Source organism: Orcinus orca, chromosome 14 (assembly GCF_937001465.1).
Source record: "Orcinus orca chromosome 14, mOrcOrc1.1, whole genome shotgun sequence".
In the NCBI taxonomy this organism is placed as follows: Eukaryota; Metazoa; Chordata; class Mammalia; order Artiodactyla; family Delphinidae; genus Orcinus; species Orcinus orca.
In genome coordinates, this window is record NC_064572.1 from 64,643,198 (window position 1) to 64,667,829 (window position 24,632).

Genomic DNA, 24,632 nt, shown 5'->3' on the forward strand with positions numbered 1-24,632 from the left:
AGGAGGTGAGGGCGACCCAGTTCCCGGTGGTCTTGTTGAGAAGTCTGCACTTTACCCTGAAGGTTTGGAGTGGGGGTGGGCATTGGAGGATTTTTTAGCAGGGGAGAGGTACATCATATCCCATTTTGAGAACATCAGAGTGAAGAACTGAATAGGGCAGGAGGCAGGAGATCAGTGAGGAAGAGCAGTGTTGGCCATCCAAGTGTAGGATGAAGGGAATATAACCAACATATTATAATAACTTTAGATGAAATATAACCTTTAGAAATTGTAAATCACTATGTTGTACACCTGAAACTTACATAATACTGTACATCGACTCTACCTTAGGGGAAAAAAAAGGCCAACCCATGGTGTGGCAGTGAGGATGGAGAGAAGAGAACAGATTTGAGAGCTGCTGAGGAGGGAGGAGGAAGTGTCAACAGACCTCAGTGACTGCCAGCCTGGCTGCACAGGAGGACAGGGAGGGCTGGAGCATGACTCCTGGGATTCTGGCTTAGTGGCTGTACTAGTTTCCTATTGCTGCCATAACAAATTACCACATTGATTATCTTACAGTTCTGGAGGTCAGATGTCTGACATGGGTCTCACTGGGCTATAAAATCAAGGTGTCAGTTGGGCTATATTCCGTTTCCTTTACCAGCTTTTAGGGGCTACGTGCCTTCCTTGGCTCATGCCCCGTCTTCCAGTTTCAAAACTGGCAATGCAGGCCAAGTCCTCATGTCACATCTCTTTGACCTACTCTTCTGCCTCTCCCTTCCACTTTTAAGGACTCGTATGGTTACCTTGAGCTCACCCAGATTATCATCTAGCATCTCAAGATCCTTAATCACATCTGCAAAGTCCCTTTTGCCATGGAAGGTAACATACACAGGTTCCACAGATTAGAATGTGTATATCTGGGGAGCCATTATACAGGCTACCATAGTAGTACTCGTCTTCAGTTAGAGAAAGATGGAGAAGGATCACGTTTGGGGAGATACTGAGTTCAGATTTGTATGTACTGAGTTTGCGGTGTCTGGGTTTGGTCCTTTGCTTGGGGATAGATTTGGGAATCCTCAACACAGACCTGGTGCTGGAAACCATTTTATGAGGTTACCTGGGGAAACTATGTGTGGTAAGGAGGTGGCAGGAGCTGAGCCCTGGAGAAAGCAGGGCTCGGGCTTTTGTCCCTCTTTCTTCACCTAGAAAGTCCCCTAGGGGACAGATAGAGGCCATGCATGGGGAAATGCTCACAGTCTGTTTTCCCTAGTGAAGTGGTTTCCAGTGATGCCCTCTGTTTGCCAGGCAGCTCTTTATTCTCTGCATGGGTGTAAGGGGCAGAGTAGTGGCCAATCCCAGGGCGTCATGGGGCTTGGGCCAGCACTGAGGGCCTTGGAGCAGACTGACCTTCTCAAGAAACTTGGTGCAAATAGTAAAGGCAGCTGGTGCTCCAAGCATGTGCTGGAGTTTGGATATATGGTCCTTGCACTTGCTTGGTGTTGCCCTGGAAGGCAGAGAGCTTGTGGAGAAGAGATAGGCAGCCTCCTGTGCCGAGCCCCAGAGCTACTGGAGGTCTTCGTTTCAGTTCTTTCTGTAATCTCTGGGTCCAGCTGGGGATGTGTGTTTGCACTTGGAGGGAGGACACCAAAGGAAAAGCTTTTCTGTCTGTTCCCCTGGGACGGGACCTAGAGGCTCCATTCTTCTGGGAGAGAATATCAAACTCAGTAAAGCAGGGAACAAAGCCTGATCCCAAGGAGGAGGGCTGGTTGGAAGGGAAGACCAGCCCCAGGATAAAGACCTGTTTTTACCCAGTTCTCCAGCCAGCCTGGAACCAGTGGGTAGGGGAGGAAGGACAACATGAGCTTTTTTTTTTTTTTTTTTTTTTTGGCGGTACGCGGGCCTCTCACTGCTGTGGACTCTCCTGTTGCGGAGCACAGGCTCCGGACGCGCAGGCTCAGCGGCCATGGCTCACGGGCCCAGCCGCTCTGCGGTATGTGGGATCCTCCCGGACCGGGGCACAAACCCGTGTCCCCTACATCGGCAGGCAGACTCTCAACCGCTGCGCCACCAGGGAAGCCCAACAGGAGCTTTTGTAGGGAATGAAGTGACATCAGTCTTGATTCTGGAATTGGACTGGGCTGTCCTCCTGTGCCATATGTCTCCAGAGGAAAATGGTCCCCTCTTCCTTTTCTTCTGACACCAGCACTGAGCTTGAGACTGAGCCACAGTCTGTAGACCTGACTTCAGAGTTACTACCTTCACAAGGTCAGTGGCATTCTTAGCTGGCCCAGCGTTTCTTGCTTCAGAAGTATCCAGGCCACCCCTAGAAAAAGTGGGCACTGACCACAGGACTCTCCTGTCATACCATGAGTGTCCAGTATGGACACTTAGCCAACAGGTTCTGTGAGAAGCCTGGCAGGCTAGATGGGCAGATACAGTAGTGAACAAGACACAGTCCTGCCCTTGTGGGGTTTACAGTCTAGACTGGAGGGTATAAATGGTAAAAAACTTCGAAAATACAAAGAAGTTTGAAAAAGAAAAATTGTATTGTGATAGCCACTATAATATTCAATAATTTTATTGCATTTTCTTCCTTTTTCTCGTATATTTTTACATTGTGTGTGTCAAATATTTTGGATTACACATTATAGTAAGTTTTGTTTCATGCTTTTTTAAAACCATTTGTTTCTAGTAAAATATATATAACATGAAATTTATCATTTTAATCATTTTTGATGTATTTAGTGGAATTATTATTACCACCAGCCATCTCCAGAACTTTTTCAACTTCTCAAACTGAAACTCTATACCCATTAAACAATAACATCCCATTCACCTCTTCCCATAACCCCTGGCAACCACCATTCTGTTTTCTGCCTCTCTGAATTTGACTACTCTAGGGACCTCATGTGAGTGGAATCATATAATGTTTGTTCTTTTGTGACTAGCTTACTTCACTTAGCATAATGTCTTCAAGGCTCATTCATGTTGTAGCATGTGTCAGAATTTCCTTCCTTTTTAAGGCTAAATAATTTTCCATTGTATGTATATAGCACATTTTTAAAAATCCATTCATTCGTTGATGGACATTTGGGTTATTTTCACATTTGGGTTATATTCATTTTATTGAATAAAGCTGCTGTGAACATGGGTGTACAAAATCTGTTCAAGTACCTGCTTTCATTTCTTTCGGTTATATACCCAGAAGTGGAATTGCTAAATCATCTGATAAATCTGTGTTTAATCTTTAATCTATGTTTATTTTATTTTTTTGAGAAACTGCTATACTGTTTTCCACAGTGGCCGCACCATTTTATATTCCCACAAGTAATGCACAAAGCTTCCAATTTCATGATCATTTAAAAAAGTTATTTATATTTTTATCTTATAGTTAGAAGTAGGTGAACAGCAAACAATAGAGGATATAGAGTGGGGTTCTGACTTATACTTCCTGTTCCTCCTCACCAGTTAGAGGCGGAAAACTCTTTGCCTCTCAAAACTCAGGGATTAGTCCTCCTGCTTTCAAGAAGTCTCATTTTGGGCTTCCCTGGTGGCGCAGTGGTTGAGAATCTGCCTGCCAACGCAGAGGACACGGGTTCGAGCCCTGGTCTGGGAAGGTCCTGCATGCCACGGAACAGCTAGGCCCTTGAGCCACACTACTGAGCCTGCACGTCTGGAGCTTGTGCTCCACAACAAGAGAGGCCGCGACAGTGAGAGGCCCGCGCATCACGATGAAGAGTGGCCCCTGCTCGCTGCAACTAGAGAAAGCCCTTGCACAGAAACGAAGACCCAACACAGCCAAAAATAAATAAATAAAATATAAAAAAAAAAGAAAAGGAAAATAAACTTGTTAAAAAAAAAAGTCTCATTTTTAATGACCATGTAATGTCCCACCACACAATGCACCAGAACTGATAATACCCCTACTTGTAGAATATTTAGATTGTTTCTAAATGTTTTATAAATACCACAGAATATATTTATAGAAAAGGCTTTTTCCAAACACAAGAGGGAAAAGCTGCTACCCCTCATATATACATAAAATAAGGAATTGGCTCATGTAATTATGGAGGCTGGTAAGTCCAAAATCTATAGAGCCAATGTTACTAGGTCCATTGCAATCAGTGTGGAGTCATGGATTTTTACTTTAATAGGTTATAATTTGTTAATACCATTTGTTTCGATGCTCAAATTGTCCTAGATTTGGCCAGTGGGAGCCCTTCAGTTTGGCTTCTCTCTACTTTTGACATGTTCCCATCATTCTTCAAGTACTTACTTACCTTCTGGCACAATGAAAAGTTCCAGGCTCATTTTGTGCTTTCCCAACCCTAGATTCAGCCATTTCTCCAGTGAGCTCTTTTCTTTTAATGGCAGATGGTATTTAGGCACCAAAATCTGAGTGCTAGGAGTTATCATTGCTTTTGGGGTGTCACTTAGTGGAGAGAGCTAGGAAATACACACACATATATCACACCCACACCCACATCTTTATCTATTTCTATATCTATTCCTCTCTTAAATACCATATTGATACCTTTAATTCCAAAATTATACCTATGAGGCTCATTCTGTCCATCCTTTTTTATGTATTTCTAACTTTGAAATGTTTACCAGTTTTTAACATTTCTGACAATGAGAGAAACCTGGCTCTCATTATCCACAGTACATTTACACAGAAGGTAGTTTCAGAATTACCAACTCATAACACTGCAAAAAGTAAACCTACTAACCAGGGTTCAGTATTTTACTGTACTTTTTGGCTTTAGCCTGATGACATATGGTCAACATACTGTGTACGTAAGGTACTTGGGTGGCTTCTTTTTTTCCCCTCTTCAGTGTGGTTATATTGTTCATTGAAGTACAGTTCAGTTCACTAATTTATGTTTGTATTACATTTAGCATTTTCCTCCATCCTTGTTTATTTTGAGTATGTGAAAACATTATCATTGATCCAAAAAAATGTAAATTCAGAGAAATGTCATACACTCATACATCCCACACCACGCAGTACTTTCCACCTGATTCCCTCCTATTGCTATTGCCTGTAGATAACCAATCTTACTTCTGGTTTATCCTTCCTGTGTTACTTTTTGCAGAAATGAGCAGATACATGTACATTTTCCTGTCTTCCCTTTTCTGTTCCTCAAAAGGTGGCATGCTATAGTACTCGTTTGTTGTTTTTACTTAACAGTTTCCATATCAGTTTGTAGAGCTCTTCCTCATTCTTTCTTATATCTGCATAGTACTCTTCGGACCACTCTCCTCTGAATGGGCATTTAGTTGCTTCCAATATTTGGGGATCACAAATTCTTAGAGTGGGATCGCTGGGTCAGAAGGTAGACAGTATGATGGGAGTTCCCTGGTGGTCTAGTGGTTAGGATTCTGGGCTTTCACTGCCGTGGCCCAGGTTCAATCCCTGGTCAGGGAACTGAGATCCTGCAAGCTGTGCAGCATGTCCAAAAAAAAAAGGTAAACAATATGTAATTTTGTTAGGTGTTGCTAACTTCCCCTCCAAAGAGGTTGTACTAATTTGTATCCCCACCAGCAACATATGAAAATACCTTTTTCATAGCCTCATCAATAGATTGAAATGTCATACTTTAAAATTTTTGCCAATCTGATAAGTGATAATGGTATCATTGTTTTTTTAATTTGCTTTTGAGTTGCAAATGAGTGAGATTGACCATCTTGTTGTATGCTTAAGGGGAATATATCTATAGCTATAGTTTGTGAATTTTTTTTACTATTAGTTATTTGGGTTTTTTTCCCTTCAGGTTTTAAAAACAGCTTTATTGAGATAAAATTCACATACCATGCAGTGTGCGGTTAGTGGTTTTTAGTATACGGTTTAGTGGTTTAGTGGTTTTTAGTATATTCAAGAGTTGTGTAACCATCACCATAAACTAATTTTAGAACTTTTTTTATCACCCTCAAAAGAAACCCCACACCCATTAGCAGTGACTCTGCATTTGTCCTTAGTCCTCAGCCTGAGGCAGTCACTGATCTACTTTCTGTTCCTATAGATTTGCCTATGCTTGACATTTTATGTAATATAAATATATAATATATTACAAATTATATTATTTATTATATCACATACATGGATTCATACAACATATGGTCTTCTGTAACTGCCTTCTTTCACTTAGTGTGATATAATGCTTATAGTGTTCCAGGTGGTTTCTGAATATTTAATCCTCACAACAACTCTGAAATAGTTACTGTTATTATCCCCATTTTATAGATGAGAAAACTGAGGCATCGAGAGGTTAAATATTTTGCTGAGGTCACACAGCAATAAGAAGATGGGCTTTGGAGTCAGGCAGACCTCAAGTCTGAAGTCCACCACTTGCTTACTGGATGACTTACAGAACATTACTTAAACTCTCTCAAGTGTCTTTTTCTCATATGTTAGTTAAATGAGGATAACAATGGCTGAGTCACAGGGTTGTTGGAGAATTAAATAATATGGCATCAGAAAAGTGCTTAGTACAAGGCCTCAAACTTAGTAGGTATTCAGTTAATTGTAGTGGTTATTAGTAGATAGAGCCAGGTAAAGGCCTGGCATACTTGACATGGTTGGCCCTGCTTCCCCTAGCATTTAGGTGTATCTGAGATGCCAGCTTTTTTTTTTTTTTGATATAATTCACATACCATGAGATTCACCCTTTTAAAGTGTACAATTCAGTGCTTTTTAGTATATTCACAAGGTTGTGCAATCATCACAATTATTTAATTCCAGAACATTTCCATCACTCCAAAAAGAATCTCTATACCCATTAGCAGTCATTCCCCATTCTCTCCTTCTCCAACCCCTGGCAACCACTAGTCTTTCTGTCTCTGTGGAGTTGTCTATTCTGGACATTTCATATAAATGGAATCATACAATATGTGGTCTTTTGTATCTGGCTTCATTTACTTAGCATAATGTTTCCAGGGGTCACCCATGTTATAGCAAATAATCAGTACAGCATTCCTTTTTATTGCCAAATAATGTTCCATTGTATGGATATACTATGTTTTGGTTATCCGTTTATATGTTGATGACATTTTGGTTGCTTCCACTTTTTGGTTATTATGAATAATGCTACTGTGAACATTAGTGTACAAGTTTTTGTGTGAAAAATGTTTTTGGTTCTCTTGGGTATATACCTAGGAGAGGAACAGCTGTGTCATACGGTGTATTTAACTTTCTGAAGAACTGCCAAACTGTTTTCCAAAGCAGCTCTGCCATTTTACTTCCCACCAGCAAAGTGTGAGTGTTCCAGTTTCTCTACATCCTCGTCAACACTTGTTACTGTCTGTCTTTTATTTTGGCCATCCTAGAGGGTATGAAGTGGCACCTCATTGTAGTTTTGATTTGAATTTTCCTAATAATTAATGGTGTTGAGCATGAGATGCCAACTTTTAGGTCAGCTTTTTCTGCTTACCCACACTCTAGAAAGTCTCTCCCAGGTTCCTGTTTGTCTGATTGGTACCTTCTTAATCAGGTGCTTTGGGGGAGACCTTTGGGCAGGTTCCAGTGGTTGCACAACTATGTCAGGATTCAAGGCACATGTTTTTCCTGTTGGCAGGTTTAATGTTACTCTTGAGGCTGGCACAGCCATTGCCTAGGCTCACTAAACTGCTGGGACAAAGCCAGCTTCTCCCTTGAGCACCTCAGTGAGCAGGATCAGAAGTTCTTGAGCTGGAAACAATCTTGAGAGGCCGTCTCATCCATCCTTCTGCAACAAGACAGTTAGAACCCCTCCCTGCCAGATTGGGAGGGATCTGTAGTATATTCCTTTAAGAATCTCTGTAGAAAGAAATTCCACTGGGCCCCTTTCCCACCAGCCAGTATTTTAGCAGCCTTCGGTGTTAGAAAGATTCTTTGCTCTGACCCAGATCCCACCTTCTGCAGCACGTGCCGATTTCCTCTCATGCTTTCCTTTCTTGGAGGATGCACGAGACAGCCGCTCTCCAGGAGGGGCTTCATCGTCTGGTCAGATAAATCTGCTTTGGCTGGAGAAGCCCTCACTTGAGGGAATGCAGACCAGGCCAGGCCTCTCCAGGGGACCTTAAAGACTGAATGACCTTGTCACTGGGCTATTGCCTGAGCAATCTGCTTTGAAGAAGAGGCCTTCTGACAGGCTCCAGGTTGTGTGTTTATCCTGAGGCTGGGCCATTCCAAACTCATGTTTCAGAGTTTAGAGGTTGCATCCAGCCAGCCTGGTGGGTGGTAATCAAATGCAGGTGGAGACCATCTGGCCAGACCTGTCCGTCTCAGCCAGCCGAGTGAGGGCCGGCCTGCCCACCGCAGAGCTGGCCCAGAAAGCACCCCGTGTGGAGGCAGATGGCGTAGAAATGCGTGTGCGTGCATGCACACCCATGCACGCGTGTGCGTGTGTGCACAGCCCTCGCTGCTTGGATGCATGTGGCTACTCTCTCTGCATCTGAGGGTTCACCCCATCGCACAGTCTGAGGAGCATGTTTCTTTTAGTCTGTTTCTCAAGTTTTTGCGGTTAGAAATCATGTATTTTTCTTGGCCTGAGATGAAAGCCCTGGGAGTAATGGTCTAATACATTTTACAAAGCTGCCTCTAATTGGCGGCTGCTTGAAATCTTCCCTTTGCCCTAGTGACCCATCTCCCTTTGTAGGGTTTTAACTCCAAGTCAGTCTTGCATTACCCCAGGTTTTCATACCCCTCGCGAGCCTATAGCCCTTGGGAGGCAGCTCTTACAGCCTCAGCTTGCTTAGCTATTCCCTCAGCCTTTCTGCATAGAATTGCCCCCACACAGGGCAATTCAGCAAGGAAGGAAAATAGCTTACACTGCATCCTGCCAAGCATCTTCTAGCCCGGTCTCCAAAATTCTAGGAGTGTACCCCCAAAAGGGAGTGTGCCTCCCACAATTATAGATACTCAGAGAAAATAGTGATTCTAAGGCTCCTTTTCAGTCCTTTAGAGGACTTAGCTTATCAGAGGTGAGCTCCTCACTGCAGCAAGTGCAGGAGGGCTGGACTAACTCCTGGGTACACAAGCAGGGCTAGCCCTGATGTCAGAGCTTCTGAGACGTTAGCACCTCTTTCTGCCCAGTCTCCCGGCCCGGCCCCTTGGGGACGATGATGGTGATGATGGAGGAAAGATGCCACGTGGAATCCCAGGGTTGGGCACTGACTGCATCACTGCCCCTTCAGCATTCTCCCCTCTGACCGCCTGTTCCGGTAGCTTGGCACACAAGGAGGTGTTGGCTGTCATCTTATTTTATGGCTTGTATTTGTATGCTGAGGAGTTTAAATGTGTATAATCATTGTGGCTCATGTTTGTACAAGATATTATTACTGAAAATTATATCATGAACATAGTTTAACTTTTAGCCCTTCCCATGCTGGCAAGCCTCCTGTAACTCTCAGGAGCCCCTCCCTGAATGCTTCCCTCACCCCAGGAGGCGCCACCACCAACCAGCGTTGCTCTCTCGTCCACATCAGTTCCCTCTCTGGCAGAAGTCCATTTCAGGGACTCCTGTGGACACTCAGCCTCCTGGGCGTTTCCTAGCAGACAGCGAGGCAGGCACTGCTCCCCCTGCCTCATCTCCCTATGATGTTTGTGGCCACCATCATTCTGGGCCACTTGGGGATGGGAAGGGAGGGCAAACTCTGCTTCCTCAAGGTTCCAGTGATTGAAGAGTACACACAGGGTGCCAGGTTTCAGGAAGAGCATGTGCTGATTGATGAGTGCATGTGGGGTGCTGGCTTTCAGGAAGATCATGGGCCCGCCCAGTATTTGGATATTTGGAATCTGCTTTGGGACCCATCCTCAAATGCTGAGTTTGGAGGCCAGCCAGTTTAGCCCAAGGATTGTCCCCTTGTGGGGCAGGGTGGAGGTGGGAGTGGAGAAAGGGTCTCATCCTCATAGGGCATACAGTACGACACATATCCTTAGCAAAGTAAGTAGGTGCTTATTAATACCTTGAAGGAATAAAGAGTGTAAGGGTTATTTTCAGTAATGGAAATCTTCCCTTTGCCCTAGTGACCCATCTCCCTTTGTAGGGTTTTAACTCAATCATACAGAAAGGAATGTTCCAGAGCCACAAAACCTGGAACTCGTAATTCAGAGTACCAGCAGGGGAATTTGATTGGCGGGGCTGAGGTCATACACATGTGCTGTAGCTGGCAGGAGGGCAAGGCTAGAGTTCTTGTTCCGTATTGGCTATCGAGGTCCTTCCTCCCCTCAAGGCTCAAGATTCTTCCGACTAGGGGGTTTGGATGCCGAGCCTACCCAAAAAGGGAAAGAACTTTAATTAGACAACGAAACAGTGTTTTCCCTAAGGTAGTTAAACAAAAAACATTTGCTTTTTATTCCTTCCAGATTCACAGGAGCAGATGGACCTAGTGGTTTTGGCTTTGAGTTGACATTTCGTCTGAAGAGAGAAACAGGGGAGTCTGCGCCCCCAACATGGCCAGCAGAACTAATGCAAGGCTTGGCCAGATATGTGTTCCAGTCAGGTAAGAGCCCCAGGAGCTGGCTGGTGTGCTTGTCCTTTCACCATGAGCCTGCTTGGGTTGGGAACCTGAAGGTATATTTTGATGTCCGTGGAAGGACCTTTCCTGGGAGTGCTATACCGCATTTGTACCATAAGGGTGGCTTGTTTCCTGGCGTTTCCTGGGTGGAAAGCTGCCTGGGCCATGGGAGGGAAGGATATGTCATATGACCTCCTGCAGCGGGAGTCCCTGACACCCTGAGCCTTGGTTGCAGTCTGCCAGCCATACTTCTGATTCCCAGCGAGCCAAAGGCCAGCTCAGCATGGAGCTGACCAGCACTTCCTCTGTCTCCCCCTTTTCCCACAATTAGCACACTCTTTCCTCCCTGATGCCAGTGGCCTAGCCACCTCCATTTCTGGGGCACGAGCACACATGTTAATCTTGGCTAAGTCTAGTGTTCACAGTAGAGGATAGGGCAGAGAGAGAACGAATTACCTTGAACTTGCTCGCTCACAGTGTGAACGGGAAGTTGGAATCAGGCAGGACCTTGACAGTCAGAAATACTGTTTGATTCACATGATTCAAGTGTCCTCCAGGGGATGGTCCTGTGCCCCTGGTGCCCTTCTGGAGACTGCTAATATGGAACCGGAAGTGGGGACTTTTGTGCTGGGAGCCTTGGTCGCATGCTCTTGACTCAGCCTGCCTCTAGTCCTCAAGTGGAATGAAATGTCGGAGTGGAATTCAGTACCTTTTATGGAGGGTTTCATATCATCTGAATGTTTCTGTGTGGTTAATTAATTGCTCAGAAACATTTCCCATATGACTTTATATTTTGTGTCTTTGGTTTGGTAAGTAGTTTTCAAATGAAAGCCAACACAATTTTATCCAACTCTTGCTCTTTGACTGTCATAGATAGGAGCAGACTAGCATCTAGGCCAGGGTCTCTCAAAGTATGGTCCTTGGACCCCTGCATCAGAATCAGCTGGAGAGCTTGTTGCAAGCACACATTCCTGGGCCCCAGAGGAGATCTCTGACTTAGAATCTTTGGTGGGTGATGTTCCCAGATGCTCTGGTAGAGACTAAATTTGGAGAACCATAGATCTGGCAACTTCTCTGAGTATAGTGACTTTTTTTTCAGCCTTGAGTAGGCTATAAATTGGGGGTGCAATTGACCATGTAGGTTGAAACCCTCTGTCCTCGTTTCAGACCCCTGGGGGTCAGTTGTTGGCTGGTTGGCCATCATGTAATGGGACTGATCCTTAACTACCATCTATCATTGTGTAGCCTATGGGATAGTACCCTTTTGAAGGCTACAGTGGGTCTTCTGTAAGCAAGGGTTCCCAAACCTGGCTGCTCATGAGATCCTCTGGGATCTCAACACACTGAGTCCCAAACGCTCCCGGAGGGCTCTGATTCAGTCGGTCAGAGGTGGGACTGGGGCATCTGTTTCTTAACCAGCTTCCCAGGGGATTCTAATGCAGCTGGTCTGGGGATGTTGTTTGGACTCTAAAGGACTGTTGATGGGAAGAAGTATCATTCACAGGGGTGGGGGAAGCAGGCTGCTTGAAGCAGCTGGCTCATGTGATTTGGTACTATCCTAGCGTCTAGGTCTGCACAATCTTTTTTTTTTAAGATTTATTTATTATTTATTTTTGGCTGCATCGGGTCTTAGTTGTGGCATGGGGCATCTTTCGTTGCGGCATACAGGCTCTTCGTTGTGGCACGCGGGCTTCTCTCTAGTTGTGGCGTGCGGGTTTTCTCTTCACTAGTTGTGGCACGCAGGCTCCAGGGCACGTGGGCTCCAGGGCACATGGGCTCTGTAGTTTGCGGCGAGTGGGCTCTAGTTGAGGCACACAAGCTCAGTAGTTGTGGCACATGCATGGGCTTAGTTGTCCCGTGGCACGTGGGATCTTAGTTCCCTGACCAGGGATTGAACCTGCGTCCCCTGCATTGGAAGGCGGGTTCTTTACCACTGAACCACCAGGGAAGTCCCCTGCACAATCTTTTAATGTTTTAAGATTGTGCCAGGAGTCTACTGCCTGAACCCACTGTGTCCCCTTCTCTCCCTTCTTTGATGCCTGTAACTGATGCCGATATAGAACTGTCTTTGAGAAAACAGACCTTTCTTCAGTCTAATGCTCTCCCAACTGACCTATTTCAGCTCCTGGAAAATAGACATTTCTTGACATGGAATTTGATCTACTATAGGAAATGGGGCTCTAAAGACTAGGCAACCTCTTGCTTGTATAGACAGGTAGCTTCCTGCCCAGTGCTTAAGCCAGTACATTTATATGTTTGTTTGCACTTAATGTACCTGCTCATGTGGATCAAGATCAGAGAAATGTAGAACAGGTGTTATGAATCACTGTCAGGTGGAGTCAAGCAGATGAACCTCTGAAATAGTTCTGATGTTATAGTTCTGAAATAATAACGCAAGTGGGGAGAAAAGCGGGATTTGATTTGCAAGGGTTCATTTCAGCCACACAGTAAACATCACAGTGACTGTTTTGCAACACTAATGTGATCATTGATTCAGGTACATTATCAACAGATGTCAAAACTATCAGATAAGAAAGATTGTTGGGGTATAACATAGTCACAAGGACTCAAAGAATCTCTCCACAGATTACTTATGTGCTACGAAGAGAAAAAGAATACCTTTACAATGGAAAAGTTTGGGTGGGCATCAGCTTAACCAAATGATCAAATGTAGCAACACAAAAATGGAACAAATGACTACTATGTACCTCCTTACATGTTACACTGTGAAATATAAAGCACCAACCATGTAACACTTTATTTATTTATTTATTTAATTTATTTTTGGCTGCATTGGGTGTTCGTTGCTGCACGTGGGCTTTTCTCTAGTTGCAGCGAGCGGGGGCTACTCTTTGTTGGAGTGCGTGGGCTTCTCATTGTGGTGGCTTCTCTTGTTGCCGAGCACGGGCTCTAGGTGCATGGGTTTCAGTAGTTGTGGCACGTGTGCTCAGTAGTTGTGGCTCACAAGCTCTAGAGTGCAGGCTCAATAGTTGTGGTGCACGGGTTTAGTTGCTTGCGGCATGTCGGATCTTCCCGGACCAAGGACTGAGCCCCTGTCCCCTGCATTGGCAGGCGATTCTTAACTACTGCGCCACCAGGGAAGTCCCCATGTAGCACTTTTCCAAAAATGTTTCACCTGAATTGAATCCTGAGCATATAGTCAGGTAAATCCAGATTGTGGGATATTTTACAAGACAGCTGCCTGGACTCTTCAAAAATGTCAATGCTCTAAAAGAAAACATGGCAAGGTGCTGGAGCTGTCCTAGATCAAAGAAAACATGACAGTTTAAATGTATGTATGATCCTTGATTGGACCCTGAATTGGAAAAAAAAGGTTATTTTTAGGGCAATTAGAAAAAATATAGACTGTGTATTAGATAACAGTACTGTGTAACTGTGAAATTCCTTGGGTGTGATATGGTATTATGGTTATAAAGGATAGTGTCTTTGTTCCTAGGAGATAAAAGCTGAAGTATTTATGAATAAAATGACATGATATCTGCAAGTTAACTTTCGAATGACTTGGCAAAAAAAAGTGTGTCGGGGGGAGACAGAGGAGAAGCAAATGTGGCAAAATGTTAAAGGGTGAATCTAGGTGAAGGATGTATGGAGGTGAAGGATATATTGTACTATCCTTCTAACTTTTCTATGGGACTGAAAATTTTGAGAATAAAAAGTTGTGGCTGTTTCTTGAGTGTATGTTGCCTGGTGTGGCTCCATAGTCCTGTCTGCTGCAACAGGCCCTTTTCTGGTGTCTGTAATGTAACAGCTATAGTTTGTGCCTGTAGATCACTTCGGGCGTTTCACAGCAGCCGCAGGATGACTACACTCCCAAAAGTATAATACCTGATTTTCTGTTTTCCAGATTTTCATAATATGATTGTACTACTTGAATAGTAACTAAAACAAATCTTCCTTAAATTCTTTTTGAAACATGGCAGGGAGTAGTAATTATTTAAATAATGGGAAAATGATGAAGAAAAGTATATGGCAACTGATGTAAGAGAGAAGACCATGGCTATGAGCCTGAATAGTGAGGACAAAAGCTAAAATTTAGTGGTGTGTTCTATGTGCCAGGTACGGTTGTAAGTGCTCGTTCAATGTGCAGTAAAGCCCTGTGAGTTAGGCGCTGTTATACCAGCTCTACAGTTGCAGAAAGGAAGACAGGCAGAGAGGGGAAGTAGCTTGTTCAAAATCACACAGCTAGTAAGTGCAAAGGACAGCCGTTGTAGTTCTTAACGCCGCTCTCTTAACCATGACACCACGTTGCTGGTGGCCCAGCTGATATTTGGGCTGCTACATGTCTCAGGCTGGACCATGAGGTTTGAGAATCATCCACATGGGTGATTGCACCTGTGCACGTAGCCTCTGAGCTCCAGCATGCCTTGCTCGGGCATTCTGGAACATTTGGAAAATACATAGAGGAGGGCTAAAGCCATTCGTAATATTACCCAAATCCTCTTAAACCTATACTTTCATCTTTTAACTCTTGTTCATGAAAATATGCATATAAAAAGTACAGCTTGCTGAGAGTTAACAAACTAAACACACCCCATGTAACCAGCACCCAGATCAAGAAACAGGCTAGTTCTCCAGAAACCTCCCTTGTGCCTCCTCTCAATCACCTTCTTACCTTTTCTTCCCTTCTCTCTTTCTCTCTTCCCTTCCCTCCCTCCCTGCCTCCCTTCCTTCCACCTTTCCTGTTTCACTGCATAGTACAGGTCCTCAGCCCAATGTCCCTGAGCTCGTTGGTAAGTTAGGTAGGTAGCTAGGCTACGTAGCCCCCATTTCCACTTCTCTCCCTGGCACTCTTCACCATCTTGCACGTTACTGCTAGATCAAGGAGGACAGAATAGTATCATGGTTAAGAGCATGGCCCCTAGGCCCAGACTGCCTGCATTTTTACCTCAGCTCTGCCAGTTACTGCCTCCTGACCTTGGGCATCATAACTTATTTGTTCAACTATAAAGCAGAGATAATAATAGTAACTATACATGAAGTTCTTGAGATGATGAAATGAGTTAATACCTGCAAAGCACTTAGAACAGTGCTTGATACATAGCAAGTACTATTGATATATAAGTATCACCCACAATTATTATTATTATTCAGTCTTCAAAAACCTTATGTGAATAGAGAAGATGGGTACCTTGGTCTTTTTTTGCAGTATTAGTAAAGACCCCATTTTACAGGAAACGCTGATAGGAAGGAGATGCATTGCTTGTCCCTGTATCAGATGCCTGCCTCAGCTGATATGATAATATTTGGTGCCATTATCTTTCTTTCACACAGAAAATTAATAATAGTGACACAAATGAGGTAAAATTACCTCATTTTGTATATCACAGTGTAAACGCAAAAAGCAAATTCAGTTCAACTGTGGCTCCTTGATTTATGTAGTTGGCAGTGCCGGTAAAGTCTTATACAAATGAAATCCTATTCTATATGCAATAGAGCCCATGCAGTTTAGTGGGACCTTGTAAGTAAATCCTTTTTTATAAGGTGAAGAATCTTTTTATAGTGTGAATGATTGCCCCTTTTTGTAACTCTTTCGTAAGACTGGATCTAGGCCTTTCCAGTTTTCTCAGAGCAGAGCACACTCTCCGGATGCTGCAGAGAACCTCCCTTATAGGCATTGCTCTGTCCCAACTGGTTACACTCTACAAGGGTTACACATATGTTATTATACAGAACATGTATTTTATGTTTGATGTATAGATAGATAGACCTACACGTGTATACCTAGCAGCATAGTTCTGTGTGGTGGTCTTGCCTCACCTGGGCTGTCCACCTTAAACTCAGTGACTTACATGGAGTACCCCGCCCATTTGCATGTGAGAACATGCTGAGCAGTATCTAGTAAGTGGAATGCTTAGACCTGCTTTTCCAGGTCTAAACAGCATCCACAGCTTTGCCATCCAGACTTAGAAACAGCATCAGGGCAGTGGGAGGCAAGGGAAAGAGACGACGAGACTCTGGGGGGTGGTGTGATGGGGAGTGGTGATTCCCACGCCCAGCCTGGGGCTGCATGAGGCTGCCTCTGACGCTTGCTCTGAAGAATGACTTGGACAGGTTCTGTAACTTAGCCCCGAACTGCTGGAGGGCAGTCACTTTTTGGTTGGTTTGCTCAGAGGTGGGAAGCTGAGCAGTAGAGAAAAGGAAGTGGAAACGTGAGAGGCCTGGGAAAGAAGAGTATCCAGAGAAGGTGAAGGAGTCAGGATGTGGGGGTGAGACAGGTTAGTGTTTCTTTGAGTCGGGATGCTCCTAATCATGAGCAAATGACAGAAGTCCAACAAAAACTACCTGAAATAATAACAGACTTTATTGGTCAGGTTACTGGGATGTCCAGGGTTTCAGGCATGGCTTGATCTATACGTTCGAACAGTGTCCTCAGGGCTCCGACTTGTGTGTTGGTCTTGTAATGTAGACTGACTCTTCCCACGTGCCAGGAAAGATGAGCACCACCAGCCAGAGTTTCCAGTTCTCCCAGTTTGTAGTCCCAGCAGGCAGAAGGCTTTTTACTTCCAACATTCCTCCGTCAGTCCTGGGGAAGGACCCAGATTAGTTCTGTCTAGATCAGTAGGACACCCCCCTGGTTGGGGGTGGTAGTCCGGATGGAGCACCAGGATTTATGTTTAAGGTCTTCTCCCTCCTCACTTCCAACTACACGGAGTGGGAGAGAAGTCCTCTAAAGCAAAGGGTAGAAAGCACTGGCAGAAAACATGTAGGTATAGCCCTTGGTAGGCAAAATCAGTTGCTCTCACAAGGCATCTACTGCCTCAGTAACTGTGATGTGCAGTTATGCTTGGAAGTCAAATCATTAGAGAATGCATAGGTGGAGCGGACACCTTTTGTTCTGTCTTGTATCTGTTGGGATGGTTTTGACTACAGGTAATAGAACACCCTAACTAAAATGGCCTAACAATAAGGGCACTTATCTTACAGAGCGAGCCATCTGGAGGTGGGGCGTTCCAGGGGTGGTTGTCATCTGTTCAGGGGTGCTGTTAAGGACCTGAGTTCTTTCTAACTTCCTGCTCTGCCTTCCTCAGCACTTTGGATTGACTTTTTAAACTTGTTCCCTGATACTCCAAAGATGGCTGCCGCAATCCCTAGCATCCTAGAATCACACCTGACAGAATCTGCAAATAGCAAAAAAGACACTTCTGTCCCGAGTATTTCTTTTTTCCTTAACTGGAGTATAATTGCTTTACAATGTTGTGTTAGTTTCCGCGGTACAACGAAGTGAATCAGCTATATGTGTACATATATCCCCTCCCTCTTGGGCCTCCCTCCCACCACCACCCCATTCCACCCATCTAGGTCATCACAGAGAACCGAGCTGAGCTCCCTGTGTCTTGTGTGTCTTTTCAAGACCAATCAAAGCCTCCACAGAACCGCCCTCATTGATCTCCTCTTGCATCTCATTAGCTAGAGTTATGTCAGAAAAGTGAGACAAACATGTTGGCTTACCGATCAGTATCCACCTCCTAGGGCTGGGGATGGGCCCTCGTTCCCTGAAAGTCATGGCCAAGGAAAGGCAGAGGAAGAAAAGTGGGATTCTCTTAGTAAGAAGGGGAATGGCCACCAGGTGGGCAAAACAGTATCTGCTCCCCTACCCAAGAAGCCCCAAGCGTTACCTGGGGTCAGAGGATCCTTGCATACTGATCAGGATGCTGGGCCGGTATAAAAGTGTCATGTGGAAAGAAAATGTGACAGGGTAGCTGTCATTGTTTCACCTGCTCCATAGATTTAGAACCAAATCCAGCCACTGTCATGAACCATTTGGTAAGTTCTGCAGTAAATACATCAGTAACTTCACCAGTAACACTTCAACTTCTTTCCTTCTTTTTGGCAGCCAGTTTCTCTTACTTACCCATTCCCTTTTAATTTTATTGATCAGCTCACTTTTTCTTCTCAGATTGCCAGTGACTGTTCCCCTGCCCCCTACCCTCTGGGTTTCATTAGAAATAAACCATTCCCCAACTCAGCAGGGCTTGATTTCTGAGCTGTGCTTTAGAATTCTGCTGGAGAGGCTGCCTGCTCTCAGTTCTGCCATTGGTAGGCCTTAACCACAAATTCCAAGGCAATTTCACTTGAGTTTCAGGAGAAACATGGCCCCCCAATCTTGTAACTGACACTGTGTGGAAATTCAAGTGCCTTCCCTTGCTGCTGTTTAATGGCAACCTCATGCCATGTGCTGAGTCGGCTCACTTTGTGATTTAGGCCCAATCAGGGAGATTGGGGGGAGGGTGCTGCCTGAGCATCCTGAACTCTGTGGTATGGACAGACTAATGACAACAAGAGATTTTTTTTTTTTTTTTTTACATTTTCTTTCCTTTTCCCATTTATAAAAGAAATATTTGCTCATTATAAAACTGAAACATAGGGACTTCCCTGGTGGTCCAGCGGTTAAGACGCCACGCTCCCCATGCAGGGGGCCCGGGGTCGATTCCTGGTCAGGGAACTAGATCCTGCATGCCGCAACTACGAGCCTGCATGCTGCAACTAAAGATACCACACGCCACAGCGAAGACCCCGCATGCTGCAACTAAGACCCAGCACAGCCAAATAAATGAATATTAAAAAAAAAAACCCTGAAACATAGAAATATATGACACAAAGTTAAAGTCCTTCATAATTCATTCCCCCACTGAGGAAACATTAGTGTTCTATATTTCGACTTTCTTTTCAATGCATATATCTTTTATAAAAATGGACCATGTTTTTCATAGTTTTTCAACTTAATGTCTTTTGGACATCTTTCCATGTTAGTATATTCTTTCTAACTGTACACTTTATTATCTAGATACACTTTACTTTAATCACTCTCCTGGTGTTGGGCATTTGGGTGGTTTCTAATTTTTCCCTACCACAAACTTGCAGTGAGCATCCTTGTAGATGTATGTCTTTGCACTCTTGCCTAAGTATTTCTGTGGGATAAATTCCTAGAAGTTGGATTGCTAGGTTGGGGGAAATGAACATTTTACATGTTAACAGCCATTGCAGATGAATGATTATATTATTGTAATAATACTTTTGTGATCATCCATAAATGTTATAATTGTTTTCAACAAACAACAAAATGATTGTTATATAAAATTGTTTTTATAGCAACCAAGTTGTCTTCTGAGTCCTTGAGAATTGATCCCCTTTCTTAGGTTACTTGGCCTGAGGAAGCTTGTTAATACATGTTAAACGGCATGCATTTGGGGTTAGGAAAGTGAGCAAGCTCTTATGTGGTTCTCATACTGTTTAGATTTAGCACAGGAACCCATCCATCATGCTTCCTGTGTCTGAAGCTGGAAGTGGTGAGGGACACACCCTGCTGCCTGAAGTCAGAGACTTTTCCAGATACTGACAGTGGGTCGAGTTTTATTAAAGAACCCCAATGAATTATGGAGTTTTTTTGAGTTTTACCTCCTCCTACCTTTTCTAAAGTTAAAATTACTAATGCAGTTAGTCTTTTCCTGTTGAGGTCCTTTTTTTTTTTTTTTTTTTTTGCGGAATGCGGGCCCCTCACTGTTGTGGCCTCTCCTGTTGCGGAGCACAGCCTCCAGACGCGCAGGCTCGGCGGCCATGGCTCACGGGCCCAGCCGCTCCACGGCATGTGGAATCTTCCCGGACTGGGGCACGAACCCGCGTCCCCTACATCGGCAGGCGGACTCTCAACCACTGCGCCACCAGGGAAGCCCTCCTTTTTTTTTTTTTTTATTTAATAGTTAAAAGTAAGTAAATAAAACAGTAGCTATTGAGCACCAAGCCATCCTTAGCACTTACATTCTCTTATTTAACCTCTGCAGTAGGTGGCTAGATGAGGAAGATACTGATGTTGCCACTTTTCAGATGAGGAAATGGGCTCAGAGAGGTGGTGGGCCTTGGAGAATTTCCTGCAGCTGGTGAGTGGCAGGAGCTAGTTTCCAGGGCCACCCTAACCAGCGTTGGTTTGCGTGCTGTGGCCTCTGAGCCTCCAGCGATCCATTTTATCTATTTATCTATCTATCTATCTATCTATCTACCTATCTATTTATTTAGGCTGCTTTGGGTGTTGGGTCTTCGTTGCTGTGCAGGCTTTCTCTAGTTGTGGCGAGCTGGGGCTACTCCTCATTGTGGTGCGTGGGCTTCTCATTGCAGTGGCTTCTCTTGTTGCAGAGCACCGGCTCTAGGCACGTGAGCTTCAGTAGTTGTGGCAACGTGGGCTCAGTAGTTGTGGCTCTTGGGCTCTAGAGCCCAGGCTCAGTAGTTGTGGTGCGCGGGCTTAGTTGCTCTGCGGCATGTGAGATCTTCCCAGACCAGAGCTCGAACCCGTGTCCCCTGCATTGACAGGTGGATTCTTAACCACTGTACCACCAGGGAAGTAAGTCCCAGTGATCCATTTTAAATGACAAGAGGCCTTGGGGGAAAGGAGCACTTTTTTATTAGTTGTGTTTTTTATTTAAGTACCTGCTACATGCCAAGGACTCTGTCGGATGCTGGGTAAGCCCTGTGGAACAAATAGACAGGATCCCTTCCTGTAGGTAGTGGAGAGAGACACTGAAAGCACAGGTGAATAAATATTTGATTCCATACGATCGCAGAACGGGAAAGCTCAGGGTGCTTCAAAAGAATAAAGTGGTGGACTCATTTGAGATTGTAGAGTTGGGCAAGGACAGGACTAAAGGCAAAGAATGAGGAGAAGAATTTTTTGGCAGAGGGACCAGCACGTGTAGGCCCCTGAGGAGAGAAAGAGCTTGAGGAATATGAGGAACCGGAGGGAGAGAGAGGAAAGGGCTCAGGAAAAGCTGGAGGCTTAGCAGGCATGGAAAAGTGCTGGGCTTTGTACTTGCATTTGGACTCAAAGTCTTGATGAAGAGTCTGGATTTGATTCTAAGGGCAGTGGAGAGCTACAAAAGCATTTCAAAGAAGAAGGGGAAATGACCAGTTTGGGGAGTTAAAACACTTAAAAAAAAATTAAGACGTGTTTGGAATTGAGGTGTTCTGAGCTTTTTTTCTGCCTGTATTGTTAGAGTGGCCCTTCCCTAGAAGGTGCTGGGGCCGCTGCAGTCCTTGGAGCGCAGCGTCAGAGTCATGGATTCTTCTCAGCCCTGCCATTCTAGTCCTTGGGACCTTACTGCAGTGTCATCCTGCCGCCAGCCTGCCTCTGCTAAAGCTCCCCAGCCTAAGGAGGGGAACCCCTCTTCTCTCTCAGGGGTTGTCAGCAGCCTCTGCCTCCCTGTGCCCAGCAACACACCACAGGGCTCTCCTTCCAGGTTCAAGAAGTGGATCAGGCCTTGCTTCCTCATCCCTGCTCGGCAAGTGAGTGAAGGAAGTCAGAAGATTGAGTGAGGCACTTGGAGCATGTCCCCAGGTGTGAGACGTTGCTAGGCTGCAGTTCAGTTTCCCATCAGCAGCTTGCTTCTCTCTAGATGTCCCAGGTGTATTCCATCTTTATATCTTTGCCTCAAGTGAAGTTTTCTGAAAGGAGATGCTCCATCATTACCAATGAGAGCTATTGAGTTCTCTCATTTCCTGGTTCCATTGCCCCAGTTAGCTAACTGAAGCCAAATGGAGCTGCCTGGTTTTATTAATATCATTTTTCTTCCTCATACTCTTTTTGATTTTCCTGACGTTTTCTTTCCCTCAGCCTGATTTATCCTCTTTTCTGGTTGCTATGGATCTGTAAAATATTTTCCCTTTCATCTGTTAGTAATACTTACCAACTATAAGGCAAAACAATCTCTGGTTTCTCTGTACTTTCTCAAGATCTTCGATTAGTGATTGAAAGATTGTATTTCTATTCCACTGAAATAAAACAGATCAACCCCTCAGAAATGGTCTTATGGCCTAAAATTTAAGTGGTTTGCATGTAAATTATAATTTATCCAATATTTAAATCTAAGTGTTTTTAGAGAAGACTTAAATCCTAAAAACAGAAGCTGACAAAGTATAGCCTGTGGGTCAAATCCTGATGGACACCTGTTTTTGTAAATAAAATTGAATTGGAATGCAGACATGCCCTTTACGTATTATCTATGGCTTTTGTGCAGCAGCAGCAGAGTTGAATAGTTGTGACAGGGACTATATGGCCCTCAAAGCCTAAAATATTTGATATCTGGCCTTTCACTGAAAAAATCTGCCGACCTCTGACAGAGTGTTTTCCACTTCTGAATAACTATCCAAGTAGAGAGGTGACCATCCTTCCATCTCTGTGATAGATCCAGAGGCCCTGTGAGGTGCCTCGCTTTAGCTGTGGCCTGTGCGGTGGCCCAGGACAGAGGGATCACAGTACCTAGAGGTTTGTTGGGGGAGGAAGAATTTGAGGCAGATCCCTTTATCTTCCATGGGTCTGTATCTTACTTGGAGAACTGCATGAAATGTTTTGAGCTTCTTCTCAGAAAGGAGTTATTTGATAAAGGTAGTAAGCTAGGATATTCACCCTCAGACTAATTCTGTCTTCTCCGGCCCCCTAGGGAGTCTTAATTGTTTAGCTCTTTCAGCAGAATGCGGCTCTTTTGTCTCTAGCATCTGCATTTCAGGGACACTCCCTGCAGGGGGCAGTGAGGGCTTCTGGCCAGTAGAACAGAGCAGCCGGTGTGTCAGGAGTAGACCCAGCACCTCTGCAGGAGGTAAAGCCTTCTGGTAACTTGAAGGGGCTCCTAATTGAATGTTCAGTGAAAGGGCTGGAGGACAGCACAGATAGGGGCAAGAGCCCAAGAGGCAGCTTGCCAGTTTGGCCATGTGGGACCTGTGGCACCTGTGGGTCAAAACTGAACATCTCCGAGACTTGGTTACTTCATCTGTGAAATGGGGTAATCAGGATATCTACTTCATAATATATTCAGTGTCCCTAGTACAGTACCTGGCATAATACATGGAAGCAGTTAATATTATTTATGTGGTCATTTAAGAAGTATATTGCAGGACAAAAAGGAAACAGGCTTAAAAGAACAAAAAAGATGCACATTACAACTCTATATAGAGTTGGGTCCTAACCCTGTTAACAATATGTACATGTCCATATAGATGCCTGGAGGAGATTCATGAAGATACTCACAGAGGCCATCCTAGGGTGATGGGGTTATGAGTTATTGACATTTTCCTTTTGGTACCTTCCAGCCATTTTAGAATTTTCTGCACAGAGCATGGATTTTATAATCAGAAAAAATGAGAAGGATAACTGTGACTGAATTTTTCAAAGAACTTCCCAGAGTCGGGAACGGTGAGCCCTGAGAAGCAGTCCCAGGCCAGTACCACAGGGCCAGTCACCACCTCAGAGTGTGCTCCCCGCTGCAGTTACTGGAACAGCTTTGAATGCCATGCCCTGATGGGCCAGTGCAGGGGTCCTGCTTTCTTGCTCGGTTTCTTCATAGCTCTCTCAGTGGGAAAAAAAATGACTCTCCTAAGCCAGACACAGCTCTGCTCTGGCCCCTCTGGCATTGGGTCTCCGCAGCCAGGCCTGTCTTCTTGCTTTTCAGGGCAGACATGGTGACAGGCTTGTTGTTTGGTATCTCTCCAGGACGCAGGGGCCAGGCAACTGGCCTGCTCCTCCCCGCAGAGCTCTGATGAAGTGCCAGCAGCATTTCTGACCCCTCACAGAGCCCTTCTCCAGGAATATGACAGTTGAAACTAGAACCGGAGGAGGAAAAGAGCAAGGAGCTTGGGTGCTTTTCAAGAGTGGTTGCAGCAAGCCCAGGCCGTACGTGGCTGTGTTGCTGGCATCAGTGGGGTAGCCATCCTCAGCCTTGTCTGGCCTGGCCCAGTGGAAGCTGCAACCTGGGGCACTGCACTGGTGCAGGGCAGGCATCTCAGGGACAGGCTGCAGCCCAGTGTCTGTGCTTTCCTGAGCCCTGGGCCTAGCTCTAACAGTCCCTCTTTGGGTTTGAAGATTTAGGGAGAACAGGACACTTATCAACTTCCTGGGCCGACTGGGCACGTCTGGGTACGTCTGGATCCCCACCCGGACCGGCCAGCCTGGTGACCTGAACTTGGGAAGCCTTTGTCCTGTGCGTCTGTTTGCTGGGCCACTCAGATCATACATGCATTGTAATCTGTTTCGGCTGATGCACTTTCATTCCCCCAAACAAAAATAACTTTATTGTTTTTCCAGTTAAAAAGTAATGTTTAGGGCTTCCCTGGTGACGCAGTGGTTGAGAGTCCGCCTGCCGATGCAGGGGACA

General features: G+C 44.9%; 1 protein-coding gene across 5 annotated transcripts in view; it reads left to right on the forward strand.

The window, feature by feature from the left end:
• Positions 1–24,632, forward strand: part of SUFU (SUFU negative regulator of hedgehog signaling) — a 110,563-nt gene that overhangs the window by 23,010 nt on the left and 62,921 nt on the right. For all 5 annotated transcript variants that reach the window (XM_049696836.1, XM_049696837.1, XM_012532537.3 and 2 more), the window contains exon 3: positions 10,328–10,464. In XM_049696836.1, coding sequence (XP_049552793.1) covers positions 10,328–10,464 — 137 coding nt within the window. The remainder of the gene's footprint in view (positions 1–10,327; positions 10,465–24,632) is intronic.